General features: G+C 33.3%; 1 protein-coding gene across 1 annotated transcript in view; it reads left to right on the forward strand.

The window, feature by feature from the left end:
• PPP2R5A (protein phosphatase 2 regulatory subunit B'alpha) overlaps positions 1-27,671 on the forward strand; it is a 64,887-nt gene that overhangs the window by 16,649 nt on the left and 20,567 nt on the right. The window contains exons 2-4 of the mRNA XM_011364502.2: positions 13,722-13,918; positions 16,440-16,541; positions 27,002-27,094. Coding sequence (XP_011362804.1) covers positions 13,722-13,918; positions 16,440-16,541; positions 27,002-27,094 — 392 coding nt within the window. The remainder of the gene's footprint in view (positions 1-13,721; positions 13,919-16,439; positions 16,542-27,001; positions 27,095-27,671) is intronic.

The following is a 27,671-nucleotide window of genomic DNA, read 5'->3' on the forward strand; positions in this document are numbered from 1 at the left end:
CACCCTGGGGGGCCTGGTGCACCCGGGGTATGGTCCATGGCTCTACCTGGGGCATGAACCCAGGACCTTCTGCATGTGAAGCAGACGTGCTTATCACTGCACTATGGAGCCCCACCCCCTTAAGTCATTTCTTTTTTGATCCAGTCTGACAGTCACTGCCTTTCAATTGGATTGTTTAATCCATTCGTATTTAACATAATTGTCGATATAGTTGAATTTATGTATGCCATTTAACTTTCGTTTTCTCTGTCTCTTTTTCTGCATCCCTTCCTTTACTGCTTTTTTTTACTATTAAGTGAATATTTTCCAGTGCAGTGTTTAAGTTTGTTTGATTTTTTTCATTACATCTTTTTGAGTTTATTTTTAGTAGTTGCTCTTGAGCTTATATACATATTAACCTCAGATTTGTACTAGTGAGATAGTTCTAGTGAGATATAGAAACAGTCCTATATTCCTCTTATTTCCTTTCCCCCTTTTTTGTGGTATTGTTACACAATTACATTTATTAATGTTACAAATCCAATAATACATTGTTATAATTTTTACTTTACCATCCGTAATTATTTCTTTAGCTCAGCACAGCTTTGTTCCCACCTACCTCCCTTGTGCTGTTATTGGCAATGACCCAACACTAACTTTAAATAATAATTTTAAATAGTTAAATAATATTTTAAAAATAATATTTAAATAATATTTTTTAATCACTTAAGAAAGAAAAATATGCATTCATATTTTTATAATCACACAGTTACCTTTACTGGTGCTCTTTGGGTTTTTGCGCATGTGCGCGCGCGTGCGTGCGTGTGTGTGTGTGTGTGTGTGTGTGTGTGTGTGTGTTTGAATTACTTTCTGTGGTTACTTGCTTTCAGCCTGAAGGAATTCCTTTAGTGTTTCTTGTAATGCAGGCCGGCTGGCAATAAAGTCTATCAGTTTTGTTTATCTGGGAATGTCTTTTATTTTGTATTCATTTTTGAAGGATAGCTTTGCTGGATATAGGATTTTTGGTTGACAGTTTTTTTTTCTTTGAGCAATTTGCATATGTTATTCTCCTGTTTTCTGGCTTCTGTTGTCTTTGCTAAGAGGTCAACTGTCAGTCTTTTCTTTGAAGTGACTAGTTATTTTCCTCTTGCTGCTTTTGAGATTTTCCCGTAATTTGACTTTTAGCACTTTCACTGTGATGTGTCTGGATCTCCTTGCATTTTTCCTTCTTGGAGTTTGTTGAGCTTCCGGGATATGTTGGTCCTTGTTATTCAATAAATTTGGGAAGTTTTCAGTCATTATGTCTTCAAATATTTTTTTCTACTCCTTGCTCTCCTCTCTTTATGGTACTCCCATCATGTACATTTGATATACTTTTTGGTGTCCTACAGATCTCTGAAGCTCTGTTCATTTTTCTTCATCTTTTTTTCCCCCACTGTTCTTCAGATTTCATAATCTCTATCAATCTATCTTCAAAGTTCCCTAATTCTTTGTTCTGCCAGTTCACATATGCTGTTGAGTTCTTCTGGTAAGTTTTTCATTTTGTTATTGTATTTATGATCTATACTTTTTACGGACATGTTGATGTAAGAAATGTCCAATCTATTGAGAATTTTTGTAAGAGTTCACTTGAGCCAAACTGATGACATATACAAGGGAGCAAGATCTCAAATGCTCTGGAGAATAACAGTGTTTTGCAGCCCCTTTTATGCATTTGAAATTAAGGAAGGGACATAAAGAAGACTACATGGAGGTGGGAGAAAGCAAGGTGAAGATTGGATTACAGAATAGTTAACAAGATTATGTGCTCTCTCGAGGATGGTTATTTCAAAGGTGTATTAGAGGAGATGCACAGAAATAATGGACAGGGCTTGCTTAAGGCAAAGATAAACCTTTTACTAAAAAGTTATCTGCTTGGGGTGTGACTACCCACCATGACCTGCCTAGTTAAGAATTTATGATCAGATCACCCTGTGAGGTTACTTTGCATAGAACCCCATTTTTTTTTTATCCACATGGGGTGCTTCCTCATTTACTGTTTTCCTTAGGACCATTTCTAGGGGCTTTAAAAGTTGTCTTAAAGTAATTTTTATCAGTTGTGCTGAGGAGCAGATCTGTGGAACTCCTTACCTTGTCTTGCTAGAAGTTGCTCTCCTTGTGGACTAAAATGTTAGTTTATTTTGTAGCAATAGTTAGTACCTTAATCTTATCTAGGAATTCATAGCTTTCAGGTATATAAATGAATTCATATATGCCAGTAAACTTGAAAACTTAGAGGAATTGAGAAAATTCCTTAAACAAACAGCTTTCTGAAGCTAACACAAGAAGAAACAAAAATCCGAGTAAACCTTATACCTATTTGATTGAATACTAATTAGAAGCCCTGACAAGAACATTACAAGAAAAGAAAATTAGAGACCAATATCCTTTATAAACATAGATGCAAAAATCTTATACAGAATATTAACAAATTGAATTTAGCAACTTACAAGTAGGACGATGCATCAGGATCATGTGGGATTTATGCCAGGAATCCAAGGCTGGTTTTACATTCAAAAATAATTTGCCAAAAAATAGAATAAAACAGAAAAATATCCTCACTTCATTAGAATAGAAATATGGAAAATTCTTTCTCTGTATAGTTCCCTTCTCTTTAGTACTTTCCCATGCAAATTTCAGTCACCTCAGTAGCCCTCATCTCCACACTGTCTGTTTAGCTTAGTAAGGCTGCTTGCTATTTTGAATTTTCTCCCTCTGTTACAGTCTAGAAGGTGCTAACAGAGAGCTGGTGTGATTATGGGGCTCACTCTGTTTCCTTTCTTTTGGGGTCAGAGTCCCATATTGCCTGTTTTCCAACATCTGAAAATAGTAATTTCATAGATTTTGTCCAGTTTATAGTAGTTTCCAGTGGGAGGGCTGGAAGCAAAATTTTGCCCACACTTTTTGTCATCCTTATTGCAATGGGTATGGTTGGATGTATGGCATTAAATACATAAATTCACATATACAGCATATGAATTCATTTAATTCACATATTCATGTATACATATTTACATTTTTCTGCTTACCAGTGTGGTTGAATGTTTTTCATATGCTTATTGGTCATTTATGTTTCATGTGCCCCCTTTTCTTATTGATTTGTAGATGTTCTTTTGTACATTCTGTATACCATTTCAGAATTGGTTATAATTGGTTTATAACCAATTACTAAGCAATAGAAATATAATACAGCAACTGTTAATTACTTAAAAATTACTTTAAGACAACTTTTAAAGCCCCTTTTACAGTTTTCCTATTCAGACTTAGTGTTTAAGTTATCTTAGAATTAATTTTTGTAAATGATGTGAGAGAGAGGTCTAATTTTTTCCCATATAAATAGCCAGTGGCCCTAACGTAATTTATAGAATTTTAAAAATTCTCTACTTCTGTTTTAAACAAGTCTATTATACATTAATCTTCTGTATATGTACAGTGCCATATTTCCAGGTACCTTATGTTTTTTTCCAGCGAACTTTTTGTTTATTCTTGCACAATACCATGTAATTTTAATTACTGTTGTGGTAAGATAACTCTTTCTTCATCTTCTTAAATATCATCTTGGATATTCTTAGTTCTTTATTTTTCCAGATGAATTTTAGGAGCAACTCTTCAAATTTCAACAAAACACTCTGTTGATTGAAACACCATGTTGTAATCCAAATTGCATTCCCTGTGTAGAGTCATTGGAGGAGACTCCAATGAGTCTTCTCATACCTGAATATGATATATCTGTTATTTATAGCTTTCTGGTATAACTGTTATTTATAGCTTTCATATACTTTATAAAAGTTTTATAATTTTCTTCATAAAAGTCATGCTTGTCTTTTTTTAGCTCTCTCAAATTACTTGCCCCTGGGACTCAGTCACCGTATTGTGAGAAAGCTCAGGCCACATGGAGAGATTACAAATAGGGGTTCTGGCACTAGCCCCAGCTAGTCCTTCATCCAAAAGCCTGAATCAACTGTGAAACATAAGTCATTTAGCCTCCACAGGATTTTAGCCCCTAGCTTTCTAGTTTTCTAGTTGAGGCCTTAGACATTGAACAAAGGTAACTTGTCCCTGTTGTGTCTTGTTGAATCTCTGACCCAAAGAAACTATGATGGATAATATTGTTTTAAGCCACTAAATTTGGCTTAATTTGTTACTAAGCAATAGAAATATAATACAGCAAACATCATTCTGATTATGATTTGGATTCTCCTGTAGGTCTGAATTAGAATATTCTAATATAGTACATGGAATAATTTCTCATCCTAAATTAATAAATTAGAATATTCTAATTTATTAGAATAATTAGAATATTCTAATATAGTACATGGAATAATTTCTCATCCTAAATTAATAAATTAGCATTTGTAACTGTGTTATGAGCTTAATTAATTTATATTTGTATTGTGTATGATAAAAAGAAACCATGTATCTGCATGTATGAGGCAGGAATAGACTCAAGCATTGAAAATTCATGAGCATCATGCTTCGTGGGAAACTTAAAGGTTACTTGATTTAATGGTACAGTCTTCCTAAATAGGTTTCATAAACTGACACCAAAGAGTACAATGTGAAACTTCCTTATAGGATTTGCCTAAAGATTCTAATATTCTTCAAAAAATTCTTACAAAGTTTTCTAATATCAAATGAATCAGAATATACAGCCAGGCTGTATATTCAACTACACAGGTATTATTTTGCTCAAATAGTTTATTCTACGATCTTTGAGGACTCTGTGACTCTGGATCTTTTCAGGAAGAATTAGCTTTGGAAGTCATGTAGCCTCACTTTTATGACCTGGACTTGGAAGCACATGGCATTACTTCTGTAGTACTGACTTTATTCTCTAGAAGCAAGTCACTAAGTCTAGCCCACATTCACAGGAGGAGAAATAAACTCTACCTTTTGAAGAGAGGAGTGTCAAATAATTTGTGGACAAATTTTAAAACTACTATACTTGATAAGTGTGGATTGAAAACAAGGGGAATTTTTTAAGTATTAGGCTAAAATATCCTGATTCTCCATCTCATAACGAGAAGTAATAGCATTTAATGGTCTTTGTAGATTGTGGCTAAAGTTTTTTCCTCATTGGTTAGTGTTTGGATGGGCACTCTTTATTTACCTCTGGAAAGAATAGTGATGAGAGAGTGAGTGCATTCCAACCAGTGCATGTGCAGACAGACCATCCAGGGAACTTTAAGTATCAGTATGAATGGAATATGGATATACAAGGGAGACAAAATTAAGTTGAAAAGGTAGCACCTCTCACTTTTTCCTCCTCTCCTTTCATACTCAACTTTAGTCATTTTCACGTTACATTTTAAGGATGGCAACATTTCTCTAGCTATAATTAAGTTTTCTCTAAGTTGTAAACTCTAAAAATTGAAAGTCAGTGGAAAGATTTATGTTGTGTGACTGTATAGGCTTCAAAACTACATAATATTACATTTCCTTATATATATATATATATATATTTTTTTTTTTTTTCTGTATTTCCTAGAGTTTCTATTAGGTCTCTTTTTCTTATACCTATAACACACTCTCAATTTTTTTCCCTCCAGATCTCCCTCTAAGCTATCCTGTTCATCCTTTTCTCAACACCACCTCATGGGGCCTTTTTCCTCCTGCTGTAAATAACGTAGTTGCTCTCTAGGCCTTTATTGCTTTCCTGAATTGATTTCTCCTATTCCTGGATTCCATTCTTTTCTCTTTCCCTTACTGCTGCATTGTATCTTCAGGTAATTTCCTAAGCAAGATGAGGGTGCTAAGTTTTCCAAGTATTGTATTTACCTGTCTGAAATGCTTTTATTGAACACTTAATGCCTTATTTATATAGTTGTTTGCTAGTTACAAAATTCTAGATGGCATTAGAATTCTAATAGTTATCTTCTGACTTCACTCTCGCTGAAAAGAAATCTGATAGATATCGGCCTCTGGTTCTTTCGTGAGTGATTTTCTTTTTTAAATCTGAAAGCTTTTAGACTTTTCTCCAGGGTATCTGATATTTCACAGTATTATGCTAAATTATCCCTTTGGGGTCATTTTGTTTGTTTGTTTAGTTTTCTTTCTAGTTATAGGCTTTCTTTTAATGTCTGGTGATCCTTTATTATTCTATTAATGTGCATAAGTGCACAGTAAAAATCACTCTAGAAGCTGGAAGGGGTTTATTGACTGCTTTTGTTCAGAGTAATTGGGCATGTAAAAGCTAGAACATATGACTCTGGGACTATTTAGTTTCTTTAGGTAAGAACGTTCCTTCCTCCCCTCACCCCGCACCCCGGAGTATGAATGCTTGACTGTCTTTGGGAGTGGGGTAGTAGACTATTCAGCACATAGATAGATATGATCCACCTATTTTTAGCACTTGTCTTAATCCCATTCTCTATTTTAGCAGGCATTTTGAATCTGGAGTTCTGTAAGAACCTTGTCTGTAATTCCCTTCTGTTATTTCTGGGATGTGACTTGCTCTGTTTTGGTTTTGTCACTTACTACTTCTTCATGTATTTTAAGTTTTCCAGAATTTTTTTTGGAGTCTGTTGCCTTTTCTTCTATTCTCTTTGTTACTGTGGGTTTATATCGTTTTACTCTTATTTTAGAGTGAAGGGGAGGAGATAACTTTGACATTTTTAATTAACATGCATTGTGAATCTCTTAAGTGGGTAAGATTTAGAATATAGCTATTAAAGGAACAATTGATATTTTAGACAGTCGTCTTATACTTATTCTTGCATTGTAGGTGATATGAATCTCAGTTTTATTACAGATTTGCTTTGTGATCTTGAGCATGCTATGTGGTATGGGCTCTTCTAGTACTTTACATATTGTAGAGCAGTGGCTTTCAGACTTTTTTTTGACTGCAGACTATAGTAAGAAACATTTTTACAACTTAGTACTCATATACAGATTTATGAAATATTACTCTTACATGCAACATACTGATATTTTATATATATTTCTAAATTCTCATCGTGAACCAGTAAAACGATCTTACCACCCAGCAATGGTACACTTTGAAAAATAGTTCTCTAGAGTGGTATTTCTTAAAGTGTAAACCAGATACATCTTCATGTTGAGTACTAGAAAAACTTAAGAATTTAGAAGTAAGTAGGGATGACCTAGCAGGGCTTTTGTGAGTTTTAAAAGTTAACAGTTATCATGCCCAAAATCAGGGATCCAAAGAGGCTCACACCAAGACGTATAATTAAAATGCCAAATGTTAAATACAAAGAAAGAACATTAAAAGCAGCAAGAGAAAAGCAAATAATTACCTACTAGTGAGCACCCATAAGACTAGCAGCTGATTTCTCAAAAGAAACTATGCAAGACAGAAGGGTGCTTGGCACATAATATTCCACGTGATGAAGACCCAGGATCTACAACCAAGGATACTTTATCCAGCAAAGCTATCATTTAGAGTTGCAGGACAGATAAAGAGCTTCCCAGACAAAAAATAAACTAAAGGTCTTTATCACCACCAAGCCAGTATTACAGGAAATGTTGGAGGCACTTCTTTAAGAAGAAAAAACGTGTATCAAAAACAGGAATAAAGAATGGTAACAACTACATTCCTATCAATAAGTACCTCAAATATAAAAGAATTAAGTGCTCCAACTAAAAATTAGAGTGGACGAATGGAAAGGAAAACAAGACCCCTACATGTTGCCTATAAGAGACTCACTTCATATTAAAAGACACAGACTAAAAGGAAGGGGATGGAAAAAGATATTGCTTTGATAGCCCTAGAAGGTATTTAAGTCAGATAGAGAAAGATTTCACTTATTTGCGGAATCTACAGAATAAACTAATCAAAAACAGAGTCACAAATATAGTGGACAATTTGGTGACAGACGAGAGGGAGGATTGGGGGAATAGGAAAAGGGAGGGAAGGGTTAAAGAAGTACAAATGAGTATCTGATGGATGGTCATGGGGATGGGGAGCAGCAGATGGGGAACATGGCAATAGGGAATGCAGTTAGCATTAATACGCTGGCTAGGTGGAGGGCCAGGGGAGGGAGGGAGCATTTGGGGGGATTGTTTTATGAACTATATAGATGTCTAACCAATGTACTGTATACTTAAAAGTAAAATAAATAAATTTAAAAATTAAAGGAATTTAGTTATCCAAAGATGAAATGCCTTACTTCTTAGAGTTGATTCTCCCTCTGCCTAAGACCATACAAGGATTTTTTAGTGGGATCAAATTTCAGTCATAATAAAGTGGAAGATAGTTAAGATGTGTTTAAAAAACTCATCCAGTCAAATTTAAACTAATTATGTAATTTGCAAGGCAAGGCACATCTGCTTTTTAAATAATTCTTTGATTTTGCAGTTTTCTTGTATCTTTCATAATTTTCATGCAGTTTATATTGGAGATTTAGTAATATTTTTAGAAGACCACATTTAGTAAATCCTTAGCACTGATATTATTTAAGAGATAAATATAAATTGGTATTTCCAGTTATTTAACATTCAAGTTTCCTCGAGGTAACATTATAGACTTAAATATGTGGACTCTGATACACTATATTAGGGGTCGAATTACTCCCAGGTAAATATGTAGGGAGGTCAAAATATACTAATAGGGTTATGCGCAGGAATAGCCTTTTCTCTTTGTTTAAATGGCAGTCACTAGGATCTTAAATATGTATTCTTTATTTGCTCTGATATGTTTACACATTTTGGAAGAAATTAATATTTGTTTGAAATAGATATGTCATTTCAAGAAGACCTGGTTTAAACTGTTCCAACAAAAATGTTGGGTTTCTTTGGGTAATTAATTTCTAGGTGACTGAGCAAACACTGCGTCATACTTCAGGCATGATGCAAAATAATTACACTGTTAGTATCCATCATTCCAGTTACTGTATGATGTAATACTGTAAAGTATTTTGAAAATTTTTCCTTTGAACTTGTGTGTTTCCAGAGATGTTTTTATTTTTAAGCATCTAGTAAGTGAAATTTTGTTAGAAAACAGTTTGTATTGCAGGGAGAATCCCAGGGGAAGAAGCTATCACCATAGGAATCAGAATGGACATTATCCACATTGAAAATGGCAAAGGGATAATCAATATTAAGCCAGTAAAAATAGCCAAGTAATTTGACGTTACCGCCTACATGTAAGACGTTGCCAGATTGAAACATCATTGAGTACAATAAACTTCATTTGCAAGCATTCTCATAACGGGGAAGCTGGAGTATAAAGTGGCCAGTGTAGATACTGTCAGTACTCATTACATTTAACAAAGAGAATTATTATGCATTCTTTTTCTTACAAATTGTTATTCATATTTATGAAATATAGCCAGAATATGGTCTGGCCTTTTTTCATCCTATTGAAATATATGTTTTTTTTCCTAATGAGAAAATTCATTGTAACTGATGTTTCAGAAAGGTGCCTAAAAGTTGGGACATATTAAAATCTATAAGTGCAAAAAAAAATTTCATAATTTTTTCATGATGAAAAAACTATCATCATCATCTTATTAAGGTAACCATTATAAAAATATTTTTAACCTGTATAAAAATGTTGCATCGTGTCTTGAACCTAGAAGCCAATCAACAGTAGAAGTCAGGCACTTCCTCTGCTCTCATAATCTTTTACAATCTGGTCTGCTCTTCCTCAGCTCTTTGACCTTAGCTGCCAGGAAACTCAGCACAAAGAAATTGCTTAAAATATAGTGGTCAAATACCTTGTAATATCTATATCTTTGCTGCTTTTAATGTTATGATTTTATTTTTAATTGTTCTGTTTAAATTTGATCTTATAAGCACCAAAATTCTTTTTAATTCCAGATTATGTACAGAATAGGACACACACACACACACACACACACACAGTAAATGGCAATACTGTTTATATTTGTTAATTGCCTGATAGCATTATCATTTCATGTTTTGTATCTTGCTTTCTCAACCTGCTTCTAATCTCTGGAAGGCAGGAAATCATTTCTAACTTTCAGAACTAACCTCAAAAGATTGTTTTGAAAGTTAAATTAACACATATGAAACATTTAGAATTGTATTTGGCATGAGGGAAGCACTAATGTTAGTAATATTATAATTTATTAATTAGCACAGCAGACTGCTTAATAGAACACGCACTTACAGGAAGGGTTAGGTAGAAAAAGACTTTTCTGTTCCCTGGTACCTAAAAATAATTGAGGATTGGAAACTTCTGTTTTAACTTGGTGCCCATGTTATCTGCTTTCTAAATATTTCTAATGTTTGGAAAGATCCAGATGTGACTTATCCCACCCAAGTATTAGATAACGCTGGCATATTGCTCTGGAAGAGAAAAAACAAATTCAGATCTTTAGGCTAAGAAATAGATTACTGAATAGAAAAGCTGTGAAAAACATTAATTTATTTCCAGAAAAGACTCGAGTTAGGTACTTAGAAAAAGAAACTTCCTTTTTTTATGTAGTAACATGTTCCTGAATCTCCTGTTTGCCAATCCTGAAAATCATTTTGTGTCTTCTGACATGTTAACCATGGGTTACTAGCCTGTGGTGTAAAAGAAAAATGCATTGTTTGTATTCCACTTTGAAATATATGATACACTCACCTTCACAATCGTTATTTAATTCATTTAAATATACCACGAAGGTTGGTTGCTGATAAAAAATGGTCATTGTGGTCATTGTAATAAATTCTTAAGCATAAACGTGGTGTAATAATTCACTATTTATACCACCTTTGATATCCAGCACCTGTTTTGAACTTTTCTTTGTTCTGTAGCCTGTTTTTCAGTGCATAATCTTTATTTGTCAAATTTAGAGTTTTATCAAGCATCAAATACGTATTTGTCAACTCCTTATATGCCCTATGGTAGATGTAAAATAAATGAAAAGAGAACCCTGCTCGGTGAATGATCCTTGACTTTGAGGAGCCTGAAATCTTTTGGTGGATGATAAAAGAAATATTTAAATATAAGCCCTAGGATACTAATGTGTGCTCAGCTATATGGTTGAGATTGTGTTACAGAGAAATGAATTCAGAGAAGGGAGGGATCACTGTGTCCTTCCTGATCTAAGGGAATTTTGTGGAGAATGTAAGATTTAAGTTTATTCTTAGAGGGTGAATAGGATTTGGAAACACAAGGGAGGAAATTTGGTAAGGTATTTCAGGTAGAGAAAAGAGTTTGAACAACAGCATGGCCTTTGGAGAATAAGAGGAGGAGTGATGTCTCATAGAGGGAGTAATAGGGGGAGGAAAGAGAGACTAGGACTGGCTATATAAGGTGACCACATATTGAAAAGGAATACTGTATGAGTTTATATTGCTTTCAGCATAAGAAACAGCTAAAAAATATTTTACAACTCTGTTAGAACTGAATTAACTTGTAAAGGTATGGTATCTATTTCCCTAAGCCATCATTGTAATGAAATTTAATTATATATAAAAGTATATATGGTGATAAAGAAAATATAAAGCTATATGATATAGATATTTTTATAGATATCTTAAAGATATTAGTGAGTAACCGAGAACTATGAGGATTTACTATACAGTGTGAGTTGAAGATTCTTACAGCTCACATAATCACCCCTTCTCTAGTGTATAATACACACCCAGTCTAATAATTTTAGTATAATTAGGAAACTTAGAGTTGTCCATCTTCTAGTTTTTAAAACTACGTATCAGTATTAAGCAGACATTAATTGAAACCAACTGAGTATTAGTATTAAGTGGATATCATTTATTGACAGTGAATGCATATCACTACTTTGAGAAAACCCCTAGAGGGTTTAAGAAAACACCATTTAAAATACAGCTGACTTCTCAGAGAATGAGCAGATTCTGCTTAGAATGACTAACGAACATTTGGGGATGAATAAGGATAGCGAATATATGACTGGTAGGGTTATATGCAGTATATAAGCCAGATGGTGCTTCACTCACACCCCCAACAGAATGAGGTTTAATTATGGGGTAAAGAGAACTGTTTAACATATTGGTATTAAAAACTGCAAATTTAATTCATCTTTGTTTTTAAGGACATGTTAAAATATTCTATTCAAGCAGTTTTGTTAAAGGTGATCCTAAATCAAAAAATTTCTGAAAATGATCATCAAATATGTCATATAATCTGTTAATATTACATGGATTCCGATACCAATCTTAGGATTGTAGACCTCAGCCTTGCTGTAGCAGAGAGCCATGACTAATTCTGGAATAATGTTGCAGCAGTTCTTTGTACATGTGGAACTCCCATAGGAGAAGTTTCCACTGGTACAGCTGCAAATGGGCTGCAGCAAATTCAAATCTTTTTAGAATCTTTATATTTTTACTTCAAAATTCATGTTAATTTTGTCATTTTTATAGTATATCCACATTTGTTTTATTGTAAAAATGGTTTTAAATTATTTTTGAGTAAAATTGACCAGTCAAAATGGATTAAAGATGTCTGACCTGCTACATTTTAGCAGTGCCTTATCTAAATCAGCTTTCTTAGGACAGCAGCTTAAATATAGTTGTCAGAGTAATTTCACTAGCTTCCTGCTCCTGAGAGTTTTAAGTGCATAGGCATCCTTGGTTAGGTTATCACTTTTATGAAGATTTCTACCTATATTTTCATATAAAGTAGATACTGGTTTTGAATGAAGGAATTATGAGCTAAATATCAGAATTGAAGTATATGATTTTAGTTCAACAAACAATCAAAGGTCCTCGTTTATAGATTTGAAAGTTCAGAATTAAAGTTTTATTTTTTGAATGTTGGAAGTAAAAGGATTTAATACGTTTGTTAGAATCAAATCACAATAATGTGCCATATTTTTGTAATAAGTAGAAGATAAAGCAGTAAACATTTATTGAATGCCTGTAATGTGCCAGATACTGTGCTAGATGCAAGATAGAGGAAGGTGAGAGGGAGAGAGAGAAAGATAACACTTATTTCCTATCTTTAAGGGCCTCGTTTTTTTCTAGGAGTGTTACCCATGTAAAATATAATTGCCACATAGCACAATAAATACTAAGAGATATGCACCTAGGATACATTTGGATAAAAGTGAACTGATTAACCAACCAATTTAGCTTGAGTGCCATAAAGAAAGCATCAGAGAGGGGAATATGCTTATGTTGAATCTTAATTAAATGTGGGAAAAGGGCATTCCAGACAGAGGAAACTGTTAAATCTTAAGGAAATGGCAGGGAATATCTTAACTAAAATGAAGGTGCATGCTGGAAAGTGTCGAGAGGTGACTTGACAGTAGGCAGCTGCATTTTGTATAGAGTCCTAGGGGAGTTTCTTCATTCTGTAATTTTTGGAGGACCATTGAAGAGTACTGAGAATGATCAGATTCTCATTTAGCAAGAGTTTAGCTTTTAATATAGGTCAGAGGATAAATCAAGAGTTGTAGTGGTTATGGCACCAGGCAAGAGGAGCAGTTAGGATATCATTGCTGTAGTCTAGATGAGAGATGATGAGAGTTATTAAAACGGCAGTGGGAATGACAAAAAGTTAGATTCTAGATATCTTAAAGAAACAGAATCAATAACATTTACTGATTGATTGTGAGTAGGAAGAGGAGGAAGAGTCTAGTATAAATCTCAGTTTCTGGCATGAATGATGGCATTAGATAGGTAAATTTCTCACTAGATTTTTGAGAGAAGTTTCATTTTTTGTACGTGAACAGCTCCTACAAAATTAATAAGCACATAAAGGTAACTTCTAAGTAGGTTATTTCTAAGTTTTTCTTTATTTTTATTTATAGATGCCACTTCAAATGAACAACAGGAGCTTTTCTGTCAGAAGTTGCAGCAGTGTTGTATACTGTTTGATTTCATGGACTCTGTTTCAGACTTGAAGAGCAAAGAAATTAAAAGAGCAACACTGAACGAACTGGTTGAGTATGTTTCAACTAATCGTGGTGTAATTGTCGAATCAGCGTATTCTGATATAGTAAAAATGGTAAGCCTCTAGACTTATGTTCCTCAGATTTATATAAATTCAAGTAAGATCTGAGGCATAATTATAAACACAGATTTTTAAATAAATGTACAATAATTAATGTACTCAAAAGAATGTTTTGGTTTTTTTTAATAGTTCATTTGAAAGATTATCCGTTCATTCCAATGATGCTGTCATTGTTTATAATAAATAGTTCAGGAATTCAATACCCAAAATGGCTGGTGGCTACTATATTAGATAGTGCTTAGGAGAATGATGTAGGTTCATGATTATACAGATTGATGGATGATTAATGTCATGGGTTTGAATAGTCACTGGGAGAGAACATTTAAAAGGGAGAAGAGAAAACCAGTGAAAAACTGTGAGGCTCTCCACATTTCAGTGGTGGGTAAGGGAGTCAGGTCTAAAAAATTCTTATTTAGGACATTTTAATATCATATTTATAGATTATATAACACTTGAATTCTAATCAAAACTCGGGCCCTTTAAGAAGTTAAATATAAATATTTGAAATATCTGATGTGAAAAATAAATTACTGCCAATTTATTGAAGTGAGATTGTTTAGGATACTGTTTAATAATTCAACCTTATTCTCTATCAGACAGTAGACATTTGTTTAGGATTTGTATTTTGGTGTATATCAAAATACAAAAAATTCTGTTGGAAAAATTAGAGTCACTGAGTACATAATAAGTTTAAATGTTACCAGGGTATAGAAGGTTATAGCAAGTAGAACCTATAGTTCATTTCCTTCCTCTTGCTCAATATATGTACTGGGAGAAAAGAAAAATGTGTACGAAAGTTAAATTTTGCCCTAATATACTAGTTGATTTTTCTTTCATCATATTATATTAGAAGACCTGTTAAAAGGACTTTGGAAATTTTGGTGGTGGTTTTTTTTGTTTTGTTTTGTTTTGTTTTCCAAAAAATGGAAATAAAAGCCTTAAATTTTTTTTCTAAGATTAGCTATAGAAAGAATACTAATCAAAATGAAATTGGCTTCCTAAACTCCCACAGACAATAAAAAGTGACAATTTGAGAATATCAATATTCCATATTGATACTTATTTTTTTTGTTTATCATTTTAAAAAGTTCAGAGAGAAAAAGCAGTATTTCTACTTTACTGATTTTAAATGGTTTGTATACAACAATTTTGAAAGTCCTGGGAAAGATACTTTATTTTTATCTCTATAAAGCTGTTTACTTAGATATTGGTAGTACTCAAATATTTGCGTGAAATTATTCTGTAATTTGCTATATGCTAATAAATTCTGGGGTTTAATTTTTTTTCCCAAGTAAAAGGATGTGTTTTGTATTTTTTTTTTTTTTAAACTTCTAGATACTTAATTTGATTTCTAGATAAGAGTGAAGTCAACTTACCTACTTAGTCCTTTAAAGCTCTTCAGTGTAATTGTTATATACAGTTAATTTTATTGGCGGCTACAGGTTAACTTTTTCTTTTACTACCAACATTAAAAAGTATGATTTCAAAAGCAAATTATGCCCTCTTGTGGGATATATTTCCTTTTCAACTCTATCTATGACTTTCTGCCACTCTGTGAAATTGATATCCGTCAAACTATTTATTGGTTCTGCCCTCATGTACCTGCTTAAGTTCTAGTAGATCAAATTCTATGTTATTATGTTCTAGTCTAATGGTTATAGTGATTGACTGTTAGCAGTTTTTTGGCCTACGATAAATGCCCCTTATTCATACTCTGTTCCCCAAATAGTTTATCTCAAATGACCAACCCTTTACTATATGGCCTTAAATGTTTACTAAACCATTTGGTCTGTCTGTCCATCATTCTTCAAAGAGTTGTGAGTTGGGACCACAATCTGTCCTTTCCTAGAGAAAAAGGATATGTAATTCACCTTGGTACTAAGTGTGAAAGGTAAAATTATACTGTATGTCACTGAATCTAAAATGGCTCTCAAAGCACACTCTGATTTCAGAGAGATTAATTTTTAAAAAAAAGGCTCAAAGTAGATGAGATACAGTGAATTAAAATATCATGGTGTATTAAACTATGTCTATAATAGTGAAGATATTCTACACCCTCCTTTTCCTTGGTGTGGTACCTATTGTATAAAAATGGAGATATTTGTAAGGTAAGTAAATGGCTGGGTTAGAATATGGGGTTGGGGGAGTTGTAGAAAGATGGAAAGAATCAAGTTAGGGCTAGGTAGAGTTAGGAATTTTATACTTTCTCCCGCTCCCAAATTCCACCCCCCAACCTGCCTCTTTTTTGAAAGCAAAACTTGGAAAGAACAATTCGTAATTTAAGGACAAGGAATCAAGAGGTAATCTGTAATCTTCAGTAGCTTGGCATCTGAAAGAAGTCAGTTATGGGAAAGGGAAGAGGAAAATGAGTGCTGCCGTCTTCATATCTTGGAGAGGTTTATGGTTTTGAACTAAGCTTACAGCCACAACTTTTTTCTTAAAAATATTTTATTTCGCATTGTTGAATTCAATTATGCAACAAAGAACATAAATCTAAATTTATTTTTCTTTACAGATAAGTGCTAACATCTTCCGTACTCTTCCTCCAAGTGATAATCCAGATTTTGATCCAGAAGAAGATGAACCCACACTTGAGGCTTCTTGGCCTCACATACAAGTATGGAACATAATTACGTATTGACAATTTTTACATTTATGATATTCTGCTGAGATGATGGTTCTCTTTTTCAGATCTGAGTGTCTAGGGTCTTTTTTGTTTTTTGATTTTTTTTTCTTTTTTATTGTGTCTATTTTAAGTATTTTACTTTTAATAAGCTTTTTTTTAAACATTATTTTCTTTTCCCAAAATATTTTTTATGTTTTTTATTGTGATAAAATATACTTGTTTACCATGTAAACCATTTTAAAGTGTACTATTCAGTGGCATTAAGTACATTAACAGTGCTCTGCAGCCGTCATCACTATCCAGTTCCAGAACTTTTCATCACTCCAAATGGAAACCCTCTTATTATTAGCAGTCACTTCCTATTCGCCCATCCCCACAACTCCTGACAGCTACCAGTCTACTTTCTCTATGATTTTGCCAGTTCTGGGTATTTAATATAAATGGAATGGCCTTGTGTGTCTCGGTTCTTTCACTTAGCATATTTTCAAGGTTTATGTCAATATGGTAGGTAGCATGTATCAATACTTCATTCCTTTTAATGGCCGAATAAGATTCTGATGTATGGATATATCACATTTTGTTTATCCATTAATCAGTTGATGGGACATTAGGGCGCTTTCTTCCTTTTGGCAATTGTGACTAAAGCTGTTAACATAAACTGCATGTTTTTGTTTAACATCAGTTGCCCATAGTTTTGATAGGTTGTTTTTGGTTTCATTCATCTCAAAATATTTTCTAATTTCTCTTTTAATTTCTTTTTTAACTTAATAGTTATTTAGGAGTATGTTTAATGTCTTCATATTTGTGGCTCCTACATTTCTTTGTTATTAATGTCTAATTTTATTCCGTTATGCTTGGAAAATACACTTTGAATGTTTTCAATCCTTTTAAATTTATTGAGGCTTATTTCATGGCCTACAGTGTATCCTGGAGAATGTTTCATTTGTGCTTCAGAAGAATGTGTGTTCTGTTGTTAGGTAGGGTGTTCTGTAGAAACCTAGTAGGTCTGGTTGGTTTATAATGTCGCTCAAGTCTTCTCTTTCCTTGATTTCTGTCTAGTTCTATCTATTACTGAAAGTGAGATATTGAAGTCTCCAACTATTGTTTAATTGTCTGTTCCTGTCTTCAATTCTGTCAGTTTTTGCTTCATGTACTTTGGAGTCTTGTTAACTGTATGTGTTTATAATTGTTATATCTTCTTTATGAATGGTTTTTATCATCATAACTTTAGTAAATTTCTGTGTTTATTTTGTCTGATATTCGTGTAGCCACTCAGCTCTCTTTTGGCTGCTGTTTGCATGATATATCTTTCCATTCTTTTACTTTTAATCTGTTTCTTTGAATCTAAATTGTGTCTCGTAAACAGCATATGGTTAGACTATGCTTTTTTTAAATCAGTTTTGACAGTCTCTGTCTTTTTACTGGAATGTTTAATACATTTACATTTAATGTAATTGTTGATAAAGTAGAATTTTTACCACTTCAATTTTGCCATTTTCTGTATATCTTATGTCATTTTTGTTCCTTTACTCATTACTGCCTTTTATATTAAATACGTATTTTCTAGGGTACCATTTTATTTTACGTCCCATGTTTCTTTAACTATATATTTTTAGTTATTTTTTTAGTATGGGGATTGCAGTTAGCATCTTAAAACATCTAGTTTGTTTGAATAGTAACTTAATTTCAGTAATATACAAAACTTTGATCTAACATATCTCCATTTCCTCCCCTTCCTTTGTGGTTATATGTGGTAGTATTGTCATACAAATTGTCAAACTGTGCTCACCAACAGTTTTGTAATTATGAGGTTGCCTTGTAAAGCAGTAAAATTAAAGTTATAAGTAAATAATTCATTTATACTGTCTTTTACATTTACCTATATAGTTACGTTAACCATGCTCTTTATTTCTTCCTATGCATTCAAGTTACATATGGTATCCTTTCATTTCAGCTGAAGGGTTCCCTCTAGTGTTCCTTGTAGGGCAGGTCTGTTAGTGATGAATTCTCTCGGTGCTTGTTTATCTGTGACTGTCTTACTTTTTCCTTTATTTCTGAAGAAGAGTTTAGCTGGATATAGAATTCTTGGCTAACTGCTTTTTACCTTCAGCACTTTGAAGATATCATCCCACTGGTCTTCTGGCATCCATGGTTTTCTGGTGACAGGTCAGTTAGTTGTTAACCTTATTTAGAATCCTCATGTATGTGACATTTTATTCTTGCTGTTATGAGCACTTTTTCCTTGTCTTTGACTTTTGTCAGTTGATTATGATGTTCTGGATGTGGACCTCTTTGACTTTATTCTACTTGGAGTTCCAATTAAGAGCTCATTTTGTAAATTAATATTTTTCATCAAAGTTGAGTTGTTTGTGGTCATTATTTCTTCAAACATTTTCTGCCTCTTTCTCCTCTCCTTTGGAGCCTCTCATGCTATGTTGTTACGATTGATGGTACCCCACAGCTCTGAAGCTCTGTTCATTTTTCATTCATACTTTTTTTTTCCATCTCTAACTGGATACTTTCTATCAACTTATCTTCACATTCACTTATTCTTTCTTCTACCATCTCAAATTGTTTTTCATTGTTTCTATGGAACAGCAAGTTCACCAGAGTCCTCACACTGTCATTCCCGAAGTCCCATCTCTGGAGTACATCTTTTTAGTTCAGACTAAGGAGGGATAGTCTTCTTGTCTTAAATGCTATCAAGTGACAACTCACTCCTCAGACTAATTGGAAAATAGATAATAAAAATTTATTAGATAGGCAAGACCAAAACTCTTCTTGTTAAAGTTCCCTAACTAATTTTATCTAGGTCTACTTCATTCAAACATCTCCTCAAATCTGTGGCTTTAATATTAATATCATATGACTAGGCTTCACTCAACTGAATCAGATTGGCATTACCTCACTTGATACTCAAGTAACTAGAACTCTTTAGGTAGGATTCAGGTAGATCATCTTATACTACTTATGCTGTATTATGAGAATTGCTACAAAGATTCCATTATAGTTATAAAATATACTCACATGTGTTTAGTGTTTCTTTTACTCATGTTCTTGCATATCTAGTCTTTATATCATTGATTTTTTTTTTTTTTTTACTGTGCGTTGGGTTTTGTTTTATTTAAATGTCTAGTTAAAATGCTCTGAGAATACTCAGATGACATCTTCAGATTACAAATAATTTTCTTATTTTTAAAATAAGCAAGGCTCTGAGGGAAAAAGTAAAAGTCACCAAGCTCAAAGGATTTTGCCTAATGCTTCAAATATGACTTTATATTTTAAGATAATGACCTAAAATCTTCTGCTATTCATATACTCTTCTCTATCCTTCCCCCAACTCCCCATTTTTAAGAGTTGTATATTACCTACATGTTTAGAACATGTAACTAATTGTATACTATTCTGTCACCTTTATGCCCATCACTTGTTAATAGTTCTACAGGTAATTAATGTTTACCTTCAATCTTTAAGTCAAAGTTTCTCTAATCATTTCTTGGTAATTTGGAGCTCATTCTTTGGGAGAAGGGCTCATGGGAACCTTATGCCCTGAGTTCTTGCATGTTTAATAGCAGTTTGTAACTTTTATTTTAAAGATAAACTTGATTTGACATAAAATCCTAGGTTCAGCTTTTTCCTGAAGTACCTTAAATATGTCATTCTCTTGTCTTCTGATTTCAGTCTGATTTTCTTTCCCTTAAGACCTAGTTTTTTTGCGTGGATGCCCAAAGAATGTTTTTCCTTTAATGGCTAATTGCTTTACTGGTCTATACATAAGTGGTGATTTTTCTGGGTAGTTGAATAGTGTTCTTTCACTATAAAAGTCCACTTCGACTTATGAAAAGTTTTCTTCAGTGATAGTTTTTTAATGTTTTTTTTGTTCCACTGCTTTTTCTTGTTTGGGAGTGCTTGCTTGCTATTCATATGTTGGCTCTTCTTTGCCTCTGTTTAGCTCTCTCTCTTGAAATCTTTTTTTTTTTTTTTCATCTCTTTCTTCATTCTGTTTGTTTTTTTCTTCTTTCTATCCCTGTTTTCTTTTTCTGTTACTCTAGTTGTAAGGCAGACTGACAGTGAATATTTAGTTTTTCCAGCTTCAGTAGTAGAGACAGGCAAAGAGAAAGGAATGGGTGTTGTGTTAGCTTGCCACAGGGTAGAACCATTGGAGAGAACAGTCTGTCTTGAATAAAATGAAAAATGATTTATTTTTAGTGACAATAGGATGGATAATCATTAACATCAGCAGTTTTCTACTTAGTCCCTGGGAGGTAGAGAGGAACCCTGCTTTATATATGGGTGCTAGGTATTACTTCAGATTACATTGTCAGATTTTTTATTTTGCCAGAACATACATTTTTTAGTGGTCATTTCATTTTTCTTATTATAAATGATGAGAAAGAAATTTATACTCTATTTGGGATACTTTAAGCAATAGTTTACATCATTATTAATTTACTCTGTTTAGCACGTATACAGCTAAAAAGGTGGAAGAGGAGTCCTAGGATTAGTGAAAGATTAATATATTTTTATATGCCCATGGAAATTAACAGTGGAAATTCAGCCAAATAAACAAGATGCTTTTTGTTTTTCACTGGTATGATTTGAAGTTATATTTAAATTCCCTGAAACTAGTGGTTCTTAACATTTTAGGAGGTGGTGAGTTGCTTTTAAAATAAGTTTTTTTGAAAAACAGGTTTTCTCCCAAGACACAAACATGGAGACACAGTAGAAATTTTCATACATCCATGATTTCCTGATTAAAAGGCTCTGTCCTAGGCATGTATGTTTATATGAAATCTTTCTGGTAACTAAAATTTGGTATACAGTTTTAAAATTTGCCATACAGTTTTAAAATTTGCCAATTAAATGGTCCAGGGACATCAGAAACTACTAAATTCTTAGTGAGCTGATTTATAGGATTTGTCAATAGATTTTTGCTATATCATCATCTTGTTTTAGAATGAAATATTAAAACTGCTCTGATAAATAAGATTATGGAGAGTTGTAACACTGAAGAAGTTTGTTCAATGAAAATTACTTTCCCTGTTAATGTACTTTGAGTCAGTTGACCTGGAATTTTATGTTTTATATTAAAAGTTTACATTTTACATTTAGCTTATCAGATCCTTGAGGCTAGAAATTAATTTGATATGGTGAAAAATAAACACTAAATTTAATGAGGGAATATGCACAATTTCAGAACTTTTCAAATTTTTGTTTCTCCAGTCCTTTTCATTAATTTTCTAAATATGTGCTCTTTTACAGTTTACCTTTTTACTTTTTTTCACAGTAATGAAAATGCTAATGAGCAGTGGAATAATGAAATAAACAGAATAAAGAAACAAAGGCCTTTTCTAGTCATAGGGGATTGGTCATATCCTTCTAAGTGTAATATTAACATGATTATTAATGAAGTTATGTTTTTAATTTTTTTTTAGCATTTTTACTGGACACACTTTATTTTATGAAGAATTAATGAACTTATAGCAAACCTGACTTTCCAAAAACATTAAGTGGACAAAAGTAAAAACCATTCTGGAATAGAATATGATAGCAGGGAAATTTAATTTCTTTACTAAGTATTATTGCCTTATATTTATTGAGGACCAACAAGATAATAATTTTCTGTATACCTACTTTTTAGATAATTAGGGAGGCTTGGCTGCTGTATCAGCCTGGAATGCAGGCAGATTGTGTATTATTTTCATTCTTTTTTATCAATTATTTTCTTTGGTAGCCCAGTTAATTACAATGTAATTATGTAGGAACTGACTAGAATATAGACTAGAGTATTATGTAGGAACTGACTAGAATATTCTTTTTAAGAATAACTCGAATGTTAGGGACCAGAGGCTCTTCTTTACAGTCTGTATAATCAGAAATTTAAACTGGGGACATCCATATTTTATAATGTACACCTTCACATTCAAATGGCTCTTGGCCAGATACTGTATTTAAAATTTTTGCATGTTCTAAGAATAAAAAATGATAGAGATCATAGCCTAATACACTAACATTTATGTACAGAAATTGAAAAGGAACATCTTTTATCTTTATTTAAAGTCGAGGAAATTTTATTACTTTGATCTTTTTAATTGTGAATATTACCTTTTTAATAGTTATAGATAAAAGAGCAGGGGGAAAACTAGGCTGATCATATGTAAACTATTCAAGGTTCATGTAGAATCTGTTCTGCTTTTAAAAGGTTACAGGAAAAAAAAGATTCTTAGAAAATTAGGATTTTGTTAGTGTTTACCATGTCCCAAGCAATGTTCCAGGCACATGATATAAAATATCTCACTAAATTATATGTTAATTCTTACATGAATTCTTTCATACATTAAATGTTTTTTAAACCCATTTAAATTGATTTCCTCTGAATAGAGGTTGGAAAATGTTCAGTCTCCACATTCTCCTTGAAAAGAATCTTTTGTGTACTTGTAGGTCATTAAAGTTGCTTCTCAGTCTCGCCTCTTTAGGCCACACATTTCCAGTTCCTTTAGCTTTTTGTATACTTATTTTCAGATACTTTAATCATCTATGTTATTTTCTGTTGTACTTTCTTCTAAAGGTTTTTATTGATGAAGACCAAATTTTATATATTTTAACTATCTTAGGAAAGACATGGTCAGTATTGAGTAGAATGGTAAGATTACCCTCCATTCCCTACACTTTTTGGTTATCTTTCATCTTTTAGGGTGTTTTGTTTTTTTTTTAATTAAGTTTATTAGGTTAACATTGGTTAATACAGTTATATAATTTCAGGTGTACATTATAATTTAACATCTGCATATTCTATTGTGTGTTTATCACCCAAAGTCCAGTTTCCTTCAGCTACCATATATTTGATCCCCTTTACCCACTTCACCCTCCCCCTATCCTCCTATATTTGACCCCCTTTACCCTATCTACCTCCCCCCTCCTCCCCCACCCCCTACGCTCTGGTAACCACTGGTCTGTAGTTCATGTCAATGAGTCTCTGTTTGTTGTCCTGTTCCTTTGTTGCTTTTAGGTTCATATCCCATATATAAGTGATATCATGTGATTTTCAACTTTTTCTGTCTGGCTTATTTTGCTTAGCATGATTATCTCAAGTTCCATTCATGTTGTCGCAAATGGCTATATTTCATCTCTTCTTATGGCTGAGTAATATTCCATTGTATATATGTACCACAGCTTCTTTAGCATCTTTTAGGATTTTTTGTTTGATTTTTGGTTGTTCTGATTTACAGAAGTAGGATGACCAGCCATACATGGAACATACATGAAGTTTGCTTTTTTATTAGAGAAATGAATCCATTGCTAAAAGTATCTATTCTTTGAAACACTTTATTAGATTCTTGGTGCAAATTACTTCTTCATATATTGGTACATTGAGAAACTTCAACAACTACACAGAAATAATCTTTTGACAACTATTTTATTCATTCAGTAAATATTTACTGGGCATCTCTTGTGTTCCAAGTACTTTTCTATAGAAAAGTCAGGATGTGATAAATACAAGAAAAAAGGTAATGCAGAATAAGGGTATAGAGGGTGACAGGTCAAGGTGCAACTTTATAGAAGCGTAGTCTTAGTTGTGCCATATTGACGATTTTTAGCTCTGTAAATCACTGGTGTTTTTTCTACCTATCTCTGTTTGGAATTATTCAGCATGTATTTAGATAACTTTTTGTCATCTTTTTAGTGGTGCTAAATTGGCTGCATAAAAGCAGTTTGCTTCTAATTTTGCCTGGTCACTTAATGCTCATTGTGTCAGGTAAATGATGCAGATGTAAGAAATAATACGTGGTATCTATGATAGGCACAGGTTTCAACTGTATGTGATTTAGAGGATTCATTTTGATCTGGAATGTGATGTCATGTAAGTCTTCCAAAGGACATGCCATTACTCTTAAAACTATTAAGCCTTAAGCCCTATATTTCGACGCAGATCTTAAGAGGTAGAGTATATAGGCTCATGCATACCATGCTTGTTTAACCTAGTCCTACCTTACCACGAATCTTAACTTTCACTGAACTAGGGACCTGCATAAAGATTCTGAGTCTCTGATTCCATACCCACCAACCTATACCCTACACCATCTTCTCAAGAAATGTCCTACCTTTCTGTAAAAGCCTGCCGCCTTATCTTATCCAAAATCATATTGAACGCAGAGCTCAAGTTGCAGTCCTCCTTCAAACCTTTCCTGTTGACATTATTCCACAGCGATATAGCCCTCTTCTAAATGTCTCCTGCACTCACAGTCTGTACAACATAATTTTTGTGTATATGCCACTTTACATTTTTAGTTTTACCTCCCTAAGAAGCGAATGAGCTTGTTGGAGCTGTACAGTGCCTGATTGATATCAGTTCACAATATGCACAGCTAAAGAAACTTTGTTTCCTCTACCCACAACACTTCTGACACTAAGTGTATGGATTTTCCACACCAAGAAATTTTCCAGTTCTCTGCAGACATTTATTCATTACTACCCAGTTAGCACAGATTCCACAGGTGATGGGCTCAGCTCCACAAGACTGTCCCCAGCTTCAGATGGCACTCCCGTACTTCTGACGAGCTGGCTACGCATCTGCAGTTCCCAGGACCCACTCCTTGGGTTCAGTAATTTACTGTAATTGCTCAGACCTCAGGGAAACACTTTATTTACTGTTCCAAGTTTATTATAAAGGTACAGTTCAGGAACAGCCAAATAGAGATGCATAGGGTAAACTATGGAGGAAAAGCTCAACGTGTTCATCAACCCAGAAGTTCTCCAAATTCCTTTGTTTAGGAATTTTATGGTGGTTCCGTTAGGTATGGTTAATTAAATCATTAGTCATTGGTGATTGAACTCAATCCCCACCCCCTCTACCCTACCTAAAGGATTGGGGGTTGAGGCTGAAAGTTCCAACCTTCCAATCACAGGGTTGGTTCCTGCGAAAACCAGTCTTCATCCTCCTAGAGCCACCTCATTAGCATAAGCTTAGGTTTGGTTGAAAGGGGCTTATTATGAATAACAAAAGATGCTCCTCTCCCCCCTTTTCACTCAGGAAGTTCCAGGAGTTTTAGGAGCTCTGTGCCAATAACCAAGGATGAAGACCAAATATATTTTTTTAATTATATCACAATATGACAGTAGTCCAGTATTAGACATGAAAATAGGCACTAAGTTGTGCCAGTGAAACTGCGTTGCAGTCCGTGAGATTGTATTACCCCTTCAGAGGACTCTTGATAATTTTTGTATATCTTTTTACATGTGTATACCAAAGGAAATTACCTGTGTGTGGTTGATGATTATTTATAAATTAATTGATATCAACTTCTTGTTACATCCTTAATTCATACTTAATATTAAAAGCTGGATAATAATTAGACCAGACAGGCATCATTCCTTTTGCATAGTTGGGCAAAGATGCATCAAACGAAAACAATATTTACTCAGATCTCAAAACTGTTGTTAGCCTTAGAATATTACTGAATTCATAGTAAGAAAAATGTTATTCTGTGGTGAATGACAGGGCTCTGATCTGGTAATGCTTTTTGTATGTTGTAAGGTTTGTACATTTAGTGGAAGTCTTTTTTTTTTCATTGTTCCTTCTATTTTTGGCCAAACTGGCTACCTAAATGTTTATCGAATGACTGTTTTTACTATGGGATCTAATCCTCCCTTTTTATTTTTAGGGTGCCAGATTCATATGTTGTTTAATAGCTAATAAATTAAGGTATATTTTAGGCTATCCTCCTGCCTTTTATAGCTGTTAGGTTACAATAAAAAACTTTATTTGCCTTTCTACTTGAAAGACAGATGTTGGTTTAATGGAGGCAAATTGAATTGAATATTTAAATTCTGATTTGTGGTAGCAAGTGAACACTTGCTGTAGCAAATGAACATTTGCTAATACTTTTAAGATGCTTGTTGGTACTTTTTAAGTAGAAGTCCTCCTATGACTTCTAGTTTATTCACTGTGGTGCAGACATTCCTTCCTGAGCCCTGCACTTTTATAATTTGGCTCATTATTTCCCAAGTGTGGATAAGGCATGCTGGTTTTGATTTAATTTTTCCCACTGAAGTTTTTCTTATTGATACACTGCCCCTTGCAGTCCAACTTACTCTTATCTAGATGTTTCTGGGCCTGTATTTAACAAACTCTGGAGATTAAATTGAGATAGTTTAGTAGCCCATTGGAGAAACAACATGTTGCCAGTGAATATGGACTGCAAAATAGTCTTCTTAATTAAATATTTTACAGGCACTGTTTTTATTTTCTGGCTCCTGTAATTCCACTTAGGAGCCCAAATTGTAAATATATAGTTTTTTTTTAAAAAACTGTTACTAACTTATCATATTTTATAATGAGATCTGAAATCTCCCTACTAAGTCGGTAAGGGAGGTGTGTTTTTGGTATGACGTGATAACTTAGGGTAACATTTTATAGGTATCATCATTTTTTATTTGACTTTCTCTCATAGTTGGTGTATGAATTCTTCTTAAGATTTTTGGAGAGCCCTGATTTCCAGCCTAGCATTGCAAAACGATACATTGATCAGAAATTTGTACAACAGGTAAAGAATTCTTATATCTTAAGTTTTCTTATATTCATTCATTTTAGCAACAATTTATTAATGTGATTTAAATATGTAGTTTTTTTAAAAAAAAACTTTAATGGTTTATTTCAGTTTAGCAATACTTAATATTCTTGCCAGTTAGGATAAAAGAAGCTTTGAAGGGTGAGCTTCTAATGAAGTCAATCAAATTATCTTATCCAATGCTAGATTCTCGGTTATTTTATAAAGTCCTGAAAAGATGCCTGTCTGCAATATCTGAGAAAATTTGGTATGACCTTTCAGTCTTATCATAAACTTTTTTTTTTTAATTTTAAGGCTTTGAACTTGAACTTAACATATGTTTTAAGCATTGTGACTTTGAAATAACAGAGGGGAAAGAAATGGCTCCTTTCCTGTCATCAAGTATCAATTACCTTTCCCTTTTCTTCCCCCTTCCCACCTTAAGGCATTCTAGCCACCTAATTCTACACCACAGATAAAATGAAATCTTTAAGAAGAAAAGGAGATAGGGGTTAAACACATGTGATGCCGTCCTTCTTTTTATAAATTGGTTATTAGCCGTTATCTTTGGAAC

The sequence above is a fragment of the Pteropus vampyrus genome, unplaced genomic scaffold (assembly GCF_000151845.1).
Source record: "Pteropus vampyrus isolate Shadow unplaced genomic scaffold, Pvam_2.0 Scaffold98, whole genome shotgun sequence".
Classification (NCBI taxonomy): Eukaryota; Metazoa; Chordata; class Mammalia; order Chiroptera; family Pteropodidae; genus Pteropus; species Pteropus vampyrus.